Source organism: Habropoda laboriosa, unplaced genomic scaffold, assembly GCF_001263275.1.
Source record: "Habropoda laboriosa isolate 0110345459 unplaced genomic scaffold, ASM126327v1 scaffold22, whole genome shotgun sequence".
NCBI lineage: Eukaryota > Metazoa > Arthropoda > Insecta > Hymenoptera > Apidae > Habropoda > Habropoda laboriosa.
In genome coordinates this window covers 7,675,687-7,687,076 of record NW_017100261.1, presented here as the reverse complement: position 1 = coordinate 7,687,076, position 11,390 = coordinate 7,675,687, and the positions used below count along the sequence as shown (strand labels likewise).

The window sequence follows — 11,390 nt, the reverse complement described above, 5'->3', positions numbered from 1 at the left end:
GTGTAATAAAGGGGACGATCGTCGGAACGTGCAAGAATAGAAATTTGGGAAAGGTGGAATAGCTTGGCGAGGGAATTTTTACAAAAGGTGTAGAGAAAGGGACAATGTCGAAAATAGACGAATTTTCAAAAGTCATCGTCGGGATTGAAAAATTCTTTCGCACCGTGATTCTGCACGTTCCAAGGAATAAGAAACTAATAATCGTTTATTCTGGAAATGAGAGAACGTGTGTGAAAGAATTTTTCAATCTCCGTGATTTTTTTTAAATTCTCCTCTTTGTAATGTCGTCCTTTGACTGGAAAAATTGCGAAAGTATCGCGCCTGATGAATCGTGATTGTATTAAAATTCTTTTTGATTTTTTTTTTTTAATTTAATTCATTAAGCAATCAAACGGTATATCGAACGAAACACCGTGCGTGCCTGTTTATTTGAAAAAATATATACACTCGATGTATAATGAAATATAAATATTTGGTAAACGTATCGAATGTTTCGGACTGTTTATACAACGAAATTTAATTTGAAAAGTTCGATAAAATCCGAACGGAAGGTTTTTTTTCAATACGTTAAAATGTTTGATAAAGAGCGCGTTTTTAATTCGAGCAATAATTCATTTTTCAGTTCCTGTTCATCCGGACCACCCCATTAGTCAAACATCGGACGACGATAGATTCTCCCCGGATATGATCGGTGGTGGGGATTTCATCGAAGGGTAAATATCATATCTAGATGTAACATTTGTTAATACTACGTAAAATACGGTATACTTAACTAAATTGGCAAACATACACTATCTCATCAGAGATTAGCAGATTTTTAAATCTGCATTTAACATTTTCCAATATCTACTGTAAATAAACTTCATAAAATATCGCGTTACGAAAAATCAAGTTTCCTTTTCTGAGTACAAGTATATATCTGAGGAAAAACTAAAGCATTTAAAGAAGTTTTATTTACACATTTGAATTTCGGTGTAATATCGAATAATAAATGTTATATTAAATTTAACTTATATCAGACTTTTATTATTCTTTACTGAAAATTTTTAAGAAATATCTTCGAAAATAATGATAATACCTTGTTTCACCGCCGAAAACTATGATTAGCGTCAGTTTACAAATGGACGCCGGGTGTGGTGTCAAATGACATAAGCTTTCTGTTAAAATTTTGATAGATAATTTATAAATATGAAGCTACTCTTGTACCTAGTATTGTTACAGAATACGTGTATTTTTGTACGTGCCATAAATAGTGTCAAAAATGTTACTAATATTACAGAAAAAAGGTGATCATTGTTTGTTTTCAAACGAGGTTATAAAAAACTGCCGCGAATTTTGTACAACAGTAAACACAAAATAATGTAACTGATATTGATTGAATAAAGATTCAAAAATTATAAATTTGTGTGATTTTATTTTAATTTTAAAGTACTTCATTTCGTGAATCGTAACGTTAATCTAGCTGTTGTAGGTTATGTTTGGCTAAGGTTATGTTTTGAAAAAGACAAACGTTTTTTTTCGTGAAAATCATGACATAAAATATTCACACAATGAAGTAACAAATTGATATTCTCATTCTATGTAAAAAACGAATCTGTGTATGCTTGCATTTTGTTAAAAATATACTATTTTATGTAATAATAAAGCAAAAATTATTGCTCACCTAACCTGCTTAACTCATTTCGTAAATTTGTATAATATTAGATGAATATAATGAAATAAGTCTGTTTTGTATTGTCAACAGCATTGGACCTGGAGATGGATTAGATCTCTCAGGGACTGGAATGTCAACGCCACACATCTCTCATCTGGCATCAACAAATCCATTTAGTATATTATCACCAAGTCCACAACCAACTAGTTCTCAATCTAGTACTATCGACGTTCATACAATCGGCGGCCTTAGAAACGTCAATATGCAGTTATCTCCAGGGAGAAAAGACAATCATGAAGGGAAATGTGAGGTACATAGAAACTTTTGTAAAACAACTGTTACATGTTGAGTTAATCCTTCAATTATGAATTATATACTAAAGTTTTGTTTTATTTCTTTAGGTGTATGTGGGAAAAACATGTGCACAATTTTTAGGAAATCAATCAGTTTATATCCCATATCCAATGACGCAAGAGTTACTTGATGATAAGTTGATGAAAGCTTTTGGAGTTATTAAATACTCAAAGTAAGCAAATTATGCTTAATTACCCTTAGTAGAGATTAAGTTATTAATAACATAAAATTAATTTTCATTTTTATATTTCAGTGAGGTTTCATCAAATTGTCAGGGTTATGCAAAACCATCACTATGTTACTCTGCATTTCCAATATGTCGTGATCCTGCCAGTATTTTTAAGCTAAAAAATTCAGATGCTAGTGCAAGTTTGTTTCACTTTTTAAACTCGAATCAGGGTGATTTATCACGAGATATGGGCGATGGAGATGATACAGATGACATCGCTGGATCTCATATTCCGCGAAAACGCAGTCCCACATTGGGTCCTGGCTCAGAATTCAATCCATACAAACATGAAAAGAATACCAATAAAAAAATAATTAATCAAAGCTATGGGGATGCACAGTCCTCTGTTAGGAACGAGATCAATCGTAAATTACGAAGGATCTGTCGGCGTGAATGTGAAATGCTGGAAAACGACTTGTGTAAGAAAGAGTATGCAATTGGTAAAAGACATCCGCTGATTGGACATCAAGTGCCTTTAGTTGACTGTTCTGATTTACCAATGGAAGATACCCCCGAGGCTCGTGATTGTTTAAGTCTTGGAATTTCCTCAGGAAACAATGTACAAGAAAGTACGTATTAAACTCTTCAATATATTTTATGGAACTTATTATATGGATATATTTTATTTTTCACAGACGATTATTGTTACTGGGGAAGTGGAAAGTCTTATCGTGGTATTGTAAAAACAAGTATTAGCGGAAGACCATGCATGCAATGGTCGCATGGTGAATTCAATCTCCAGATTTCCGATTATCCCGAATTAGCTGGAAAGCATTCATATTGTCGCAATCCAGGTGATAAAGAATTGAAACCATGGTGTTATGTTTATGTCGATAGTAAACCGCAGAAAGAATTTTGTAATATACCTAAATGTGGTAAGTAGTAGTCACGCAAGAAAAAATGTACGTCAATATAAAAACACAGAATAAAACACAAATGCTATTTTTTACAGTTGAAAACTTATGGATCTATGCAGTCGTTGGTTTTGCCCTAACAGGAGGATCTGTTGTCATGTTGGTCTGTTATTGCTGCTGTTATAGAAGCAGAAAGTCAAGAAGGCAAATGAATCATTTGCCAACAAATAAAGTAAGGTTTCGCGTAATTTTAAAATTACACTTTCAATAAATAGAAGTTCAAGATTTTAATTGTAGCATACTTAAAGTAACACCTTACTTTTCATTTAACAGATGTTAACGGGTATACAATGTGACAAGAATATATACGACGGAAGACGAAACACAACACAACCAATGGAAATGAGTTCCCTGTTAGCCGGTCCCGGCAACACAACTCCAGGAACCGGAACATTAAGTAGCGGTAGTAGTAGAACATCCAATAACAGAGTGCCACAATTTACAACGAATAATGTTGTACTCTTGCAAGAACTTGGAGAAGGAGCTTTTGGTAAATATACAATTTTCTCTATAATTATTAACATATAATACGATGAATACTAATATTTAATGCTTTCGGTAGGAAAAGTATACAAAGGGGAACTACAAACAGGCAATAAATGCGAACCTCCGATTTACGTAGCAGTGAAAACGTTAAAAGAGAACGCAAGTCCAAAAACACAGAGCGACTTCAAACGGGAAGTTGATCTGATGACAGACCTAAGGCATCCAAACATTATTTGCTTACTGGGCGTGATATTAAAAGGGGAACCAATGTGTATGTTGTTTGAATACATGACCCAAGGGGATTTGCACGAGTTTCTCATTTGCCATTCGCCAAGATCGGACGTTCCATTGAACAATGGAACCGGAAAGATTTTAGAACAACCGGAATTCTTGCACATCGCTTTGCAAATCGCATCTGGTTAGATCAGATTCGCTACTATCAATTCGTTAGAAATTATATTCATAGAATTCGCTAAACAAAAATACCATTTTAGGTATGGAATATTTAGCCAGTCATCACTACGTACATCGAGACTTAGCAGCAAGGAATTGTCTAGTTGGTGACAATTTAACAGTAAAGATCTCGGATTTCGGTTTATCTCGCGACATATACAGCAGCGATTACTACAGAGTTCAATCTAAAAGTCTACTACCCGTTCGATGGATGCCGCCAGAGTCGATCCTTTATGGGAAATTTACGACAGAATCTGATGTATGGAGTTTCGGAGTCGTATTATGGGAAATTTATAGTTATGGTTTACAGGTAATAAAGTAGATCGTAACGCTAAATAATAAAACTATAAAATAATACAATACTTAAATGTCGCTCTTCAATTTACAGCCGTATTACGGGTATAATAATCAAGAAGTAATAGACATGATTCGGTCTCGGCAACTGTTACCCTGTCCAGAGGACTGCCCGACGATGATTTACAGCCTAATGATAGAGTGCTGGCACGAGGTGGCGAACCGCAGACCACAGTTTCCAGAGATTCACCATCGTTTGCACAATTGGTATATAAACCAAACTTACCTGAGCGATTTCTGTAACGAATCTATTACCAGCTATTCCGGGAGCAGTCACAAAAGCACGAATAAAACCAATTCCACGCAGTTGTCAGCTCCAATATACAAGTGTGATCCGAAGGACATGAACTTCAAGGGGAACACGGAGCAACAGCCGTTCTGCAACTTGAATGATCACAGCAACGGGATCAAGATGCTGCCACCAAGCTTTCAGAACTCGAACTCCGTCGAACAGAGGACGAACTGCGGTTTCATAGAACACAGCACGCCCATGAAAGCCCCCACTTATCCGAACCAGACAAACATTAACTTGAACGAGTACGACGACAAGCAGTGTTGCTCACCGAAACTGAGCGGAGCCAAAAAAGTTTTGCCCCCGGCCCCGCAGCAAATGATCAAAACAAACACGCCCAATGGAACCAGACCGATGCAGAACGGAGCACAGCTTGTTGTCAGGTTACCAGACCCAAGCAAGGTTATCACCGAGACCAGGGTATCGAAGTGAACGTAAATAAAAAAAAACTGTTTACTTGGACAATTTTTGTATGTTTCTACGTATTCACCGTAATCGTTGTACAAGATATCTATACGGTTCGTTTCGTAGGCACGGCTCGATCTTCGAAGCTTTGGATAACGTTCGTTGAACAGGATAGGTAGCAGATCTCTCTTCGATACCTAATCACTGCCACGTTTCCACATTTATTTATTTCTTTATTGGAATATACATATTTTATACTGTCGATAACACGTTGAACGCCGGTGTACAACCATGACGAGTTTTTTATACATACAATATAACGGAATATACATACGTATAAATATGAATGTATGCAGTATAGACTGTAGGGCTGTATCGTTTAACGTTGTCGCGTTCCCCTTATATCATTTCATGGTTTACTTCTCGGAGTTTTATTCTATTCGAGAGTATTAAGAGTATTGGAAGCATATTCAACAGTATCCAGTGATTTATACATTGTTTTTGTATAAGTATATGAGAATCTACTGTTTCGTCGACGTTTATACATTATAGTCAGGATTATTACTAAGGCACTCAGTGCGACAAAAAATTTGTTATTTAAATAACTTTTACGAGACTTTTTATACAATTAGTTTTACTTATATTTTTGCATACGCGAAACAGTGAATCTCTCGACTGATCTATTGTTGCTAGAGTGTAATATAAATGTAGTATCGTGTGTTTACAGACTGGTAATACGATTTTTAAGACCGATCTTCAGAAATGACATAATAATAATCAATCATTGGCTGTAGGTTTTAACAGCAAGTCGATTAACTCGATAACACGATCTCATTGTGCATTTAATAGATTTTAAAAAGAACAAAAAACGAAGAAACAAAAAGTTTATCTGCGAAAATGATTCGTTTTAAGATGAAAAGCAATTGTAATCATATCGAGACATGAACAGCAATTTACTCTGCTCAAACGAACACGCGTCCTTAATAAATCTATCCATTCTTAAACGAGGTGGAACGATTCATTTGATATTGATCAAAGCGTTTTTTATACTATTTATACTGTTTCATACATTTTGTACTTTAACCGTGTGCTCGTTTCACGTAAGAAACTAACGAGATCACGTGCCCTTAACGATTGCCAGGATTTACACCTTTTTCATAGATTCTCTTAAGTTAACGAACTCGCGAAATAGATCTAAAAATATCGCGATGAATCTTCATTCTAGGAGATTCAACGACGATTATCGAAGGATAGCGATGATTTTGACGAAGACTCGGCAACTTTCGTCTATCGAAATGTTTGCAGACACTATTAACGTGTAAATTATACAGGATCATATTATTCGTGTATAGAGCGTAGAACCTACGACTATATAAAAGAGCAGGCGTTACTATCTGTAATCGTAAACGGTTCGAAACTAGTCTGTAACTCGAATGAAATAAAAGAAAGAAAAGAAACAGCAACAACAATAAGACGAATTAACGCCTGTCTCGTGCGATAAGGTGAATTATAGTTAGACTCGTAAGCAAGCGAATTATAAGGTAACGAGAGCCTAGAGTGAGAGTGTTTGAACGAGATTGTATTATACTTTTTATAATTTTCTATTAAGAGAAAGGCCAGAGAGATGTTTCGTCGGCCGTGAAATGCTGCCAACTGGTTTGTTGGCCGTTTAAAGTTGATGTAAGCGAGACGATTAGAGGTAACGATTTAATGGGATTAAGTTGAAACCAGACACTTTTTTCGAGGATGACGAACCCACGAATCGGTGTTTGTATTATTATTATTATTAATTGTATGGTAATCCTGGTGGCCGAGTCGTGGGCTCGTCATCGGTTAGACTTAAGTTTATTTATGTCGACCACTTCGACGAAAGATCATAAATTTAAGATCTTTATATATATATATATACGATCCATGTTTTTTGTATGAAAGCGATATCACTTCATTTCTTCCCCTTCTGTCACATCTCGATCCTGATCGGTTTCATCAGCAGCAACACGTTCCCTGAATAAATGTTAAAACACAATACCTTTGGATCTACTGATTTCCTCTGCTTCCTATAATTTTTTCTTTAAGTGTAGGAAGTTAAAAATATGAATACAGATATTTCAAATTATTTAGTAAATATTTATAAAATTGTTGCCTATTGAAAGCAATTATTGAAATGTATTAAACTTCATAAACTTCTTATTAAAGCTGTATTATTTTAATATTAAAAATGAAAAGAAATCTTCAGCTATTGAAACGAACAGAACTCAACATCACTAGGAATACATTTATCAAATGTCTTGATACTCTAAAAATCAGCTTAATGCCTGGTGTAAAAATCAATTCCGGAAACCTATAAACTAATGGAACTCGTGTTATGTCAGGCCCGACAATCGATAGACAGCATTCATTAAAGTGTAATTTTCAAATGTAAACGTGTCCTGCATGTTATCTCTGTAAAAATATCACAATTCTGAAAATATTCAGATTCTATATTAACGTACAACTGCTGGCACGCTATTGCAATCATAGTACCGGAAGCAAACGAGAAAAAAGGGCAGTTTTCGTTATTTCAAATTAGAAAAACATAAAGACGTGAACGATGTTCGTAATTCTTTTCGTTGCAACTTTCCATTATACGCAAGTGCAATGCGACACGAGGAGAAGTATGATTTGGAACAAAAACCAACGAAGTTTCGTCGAGTTATACAACCTCTCGAGTCTCGCTGCTTCTTCGGAACAAACGCGTCCCAGGGATGAAGATTCCGCGGTGAATGATATCAGCGGGAAAGTTCTGAGAGCATCTTACTACGAGGTTTTAACCAAAGCCCTTATAAGCATATGAATTGCTCGTAAATTCTCGTAAATTGAGGCATCGTTCCGCACAGACTGAAAACCACACTTTATCGTTATCCTTTAGGAGCGGGATTTAGTTATGTTTTATGAAAACGACACGAAGCTGACTGGAATCTGCGGCGAGATATGGAACTTGCTCGCGTATCACCTCAACTTTACGTACGTTCCTGACGTCCGTATAAATTATTTAAATTTCACGGAAGAATATTTCGGATGTTCGTTCCTCGTTTCTATCTTGGAGGTTGAAAAACTACCTTCTTCGTGATTCAACGGAATATAGTAGAAATGGAGAAAGTATCTTGGGTTTCAGATTGGTCATTTTTCTTATGTTTTCTTTTTTATTTATTTAGTTTGCAATTACAATATGAAAAGTGTAATTAACACGTTCTCTATCCTTTGAATTATTTCGATTTACATTCTTCGTGCCTGTATTTCTATCAATTTTACCTACTTGTCAATTTTTATCAATATTTGTTAAATACTCAAACTGTGCGTTTTATCATGGGAATTGGTGCGTCAGACATATGATAGAGAACGTGTTAGTGGTAATAAATTTACGTGAAAAAATGTATTTAAGAGAGAGAAAAAAGATGGATGAAGATTTTGCATCAGGTTGAAGCCAGTAAAGTACGAGGAACGCAATTTCGGAGAACGCTTGGATAACGGAAGTTACAGCGGTCTGATGGGGTTGCTCGATCGAAATGAAACGGAGGTGATCTTACGAACCGGATATTACAGCTTCCGTGCGAATCTGTTCGATTATACGACGCCTATTTGGAACACTTGGTAAGTATTGTGAATTTATTATCGTATAGCGTTACTGAATTTTTTTCGACGAACGAAAATATTTCTCGCGCGATGGAATTTGAAAAGAGAAATTCAAACGTGAAATGATACTTGGATTTTGAGGAAATTAACGTAGACACGAATTGAAACGTTTTACTGATAATATTTGAAAGTATTGTCAATTCACTGACAAATAATACTACTGAATTTTGAAATACTTCTCGTACGATTGGATTTTAAAGAAGTCAAAATGGAAATGGTACTGGAATTTTGAGGAAATTAATAAACTGAAATTTTTCTCATCTATTACCTAATACTTAAAGTTATAACAATGTTCCAATGCTTAGATATCTCTGTATAATAATTGAAACATTTCTCGCATTAATACTTCTTAAATAATTAGTCGTGAGAAAAAAAGAAAAAATTGCACACTGAGATAAATTAAATTGCAAAATTGTCGTTAATTCTCAAAATGCGTACTTTTCGCGTGAATGGAAATTTTAACCCCTTAACATATGACAACTTGTCAGACACGTGGCAGAGATTCTGGCGAAGATGTGAGGAAAATAGTTGTATTAGTGAGAAAAATTAACAGTAATCCTAATTTTCGTTTAAATTTGTAGGACTGAGGATTGCTAAATGTAACTAATCTGTGACAGATTAGTTTTTCTTACTTGATACGGTACTAAAACAGAAAATGGCTGACGCTTAGATGCATAGTCAGAAAAGAAATCATAGGTTAAGGGGTTAAAGAAATTAAATTGGAAATGATACTCAAATTTTTCAGAAATTAACCAATTGAAATTTTTCACATTTTTCACCCAATACCTGAACTTATAGCAATTTCTGAACGCTTAGATATAATAAAAAACCCAATCAACCTAATAAATTAAATTGAAAAATTGTTGCTCGATAAAATAGGTTTCGTCTGTACACACAACCAAAATACGAATACGACAACAGGTGGATGGTGACGATGTTCACACGTGAAACTTGGTACGTTATCATCTTTCTATTCTTGACGCTCAGTTTAGCCGGTTACATCTTCCAAACTGAACGATTCGGGAATCATAAGAGGAAGAAAAAATTGAAATTGCTGGAAGCTTGTGGATACTTCACCTTCAACGATCATTTCTTCTACACATTTTCTATGATGTGTGGTCAAGGTGTCCGACTTTTTATTCGCTATTTCTAAATTCAACTGACCGGTTTAATTACGTGGAAATTTTGTGATTACAGGATATCTTCCAGGAACTTTTCACGGTCAAAACAAGATACTGTCACTTTCGAAAAGTATATTCTCGTGGCTGATAATTCTAGCTTTCAGCTCGAATCTGATTTACCGAATGGCGCATCGTACAATGAAACCACCGTTCTCCAATCTAGACTCGTTGTTGAATAAGACGAAGTACAACGTTCTGGTTTTCAAGGGAGCCATAATTTACGAACTGGTGAAGGTAAGGGGGCAGAAAAATATAAAATATGCTTTGTCTAAAAAATCAGAGATCTGTTATCATTCTTAAGTGAAGCTTGCACGATCGAAAAATGAGACTTGGTTCAAAAAAAAAAAGTGAGATTTTCAGTTCAAAAAATGAGTCTTTCTGTTGAGAAACAAGATTCGTGTATCGAGGAAACTTACTCGGAAGGACTTGAAATTTATAAATTACTTTGTGACCTAAATGTATTAAACGAGATCTGAATGATACAAATGATTACACATAAATTAGCGTGTCGACGTGTTAGAGTGATTTCGTAGATAATTTTTTCAGCTTTCAAATAAATTCTAATTCCACTTCCACTTATAGATCAGTTTAGAATCTAATAAAATTTGATTAAAAATTATCGATCGACCATGATGGAAAAATTGATTTTCATATTAAGAATAGATTAGAATCTATTAGAATTGTCGACGGGATAAGAGTTGAAATATCACTCCATATGTAAAATGAGACACTTTAATCGGAAAATGAAGTCATACACGTTAATATCGCGAAATGAATCGAATGGAAAAAACTGAACACACGAAACACGGAAAATGTCAATATAAATTTCATTATCTCCCTTAAACATTCTCCAATATTTCACGTCTTTGTACTTTTTAGCAAAAAGAAGTATATTAAATAATAGATAAGAAAAATAGAGGAACTTAATATTAAATTTTCACAATAATTGGCAAATTGTACGTTAAAACTAATTCATCGGAATTATCCTATTTCCAATTGTTTAAAGCTGACTTAGGAAATTTTCAGGAGAACATTGAAAATTCGTACAGAAGTTACGAACTTTCGAATCGTATTCATTTCGTCGACGATCCAAATATAATGTACGAGGAGGTCTGCAATGGCGGAAGACTATTCGCTATGTTGGAAAATCAGGATAAAGCTGCCTCGAGAAGCAAAGGTTTCTGCGAAGTTATACCAGTTGGGTCGAACTACTATGAAACTTGGGTCGGATTTGCTGTACCAAAACGATTTCCGTACAAACAGATTATCGACGTCTCGTAAATATATAATTGAATATAAATTAAACGATCATTTTTCTCAAATTTTTAAAGTCGAAATTTAGAAAATATAAATATACGTTTTTTTTTTTTAATAATATTTCATTAATTTCTCATTT

The 11,390-nt window shown here is 34.7% G+C and overlaps 2 protein-coding genes across 2 annotated transcripts in view; both read left to right on the top strand.

The window, feature by feature from the left end:
• Positions 1–1,188: 1,188 nt before the first annotated feature.
• On the top strand, positions 1,189–5,168 carry LOC108572704 (tyrosine-protein kinase transmembrane receptor Ror). Its single transcript, XM_017934976.1, has 10 exons — positions 1,189–1,286; positions 1,745–1,964; positions 2,056–2,180; positions 2,262–2,806; positions 2,873–3,112; positions 3,190–3,323; positions 3,425–3,641; positions 3,714–4,055; positions 4,132–4,400; positions 4,479–5,168. The coding sequence occupies exons 1-10, from the start codon at positions 1,189–1,191 to the stop codon at positions 5,166–5,168; spliced, it is 2,880 nt and encodes a 959-aa protein (XP_017790465.1).
• Positions 5,169–7,797: 2,629 nt separating this feature from the next.
• The window catches only part of LOC108572649, an 11,276-nt gene continuing 7,683 nt past the window's right edge, over positions 7,798–11,390 (top strand). The window contains 6 exon segments of the mRNA XM_017934910.1: positions 7,798–7,944; positions 8,050–8,144; positions 8,598–8,771; positions 9,693–9,937; positions 10,011–10,228; positions 11,021–11,271. Of these exon segments, the coding sequence (XP_017790399.1) occupies positions 7,798–7,944; positions 8,050–8,144; positions 8,598–8,771; positions 9,693–9,937; positions 10,011–10,228; positions 11,021–11,271 (1,130 nt within the window).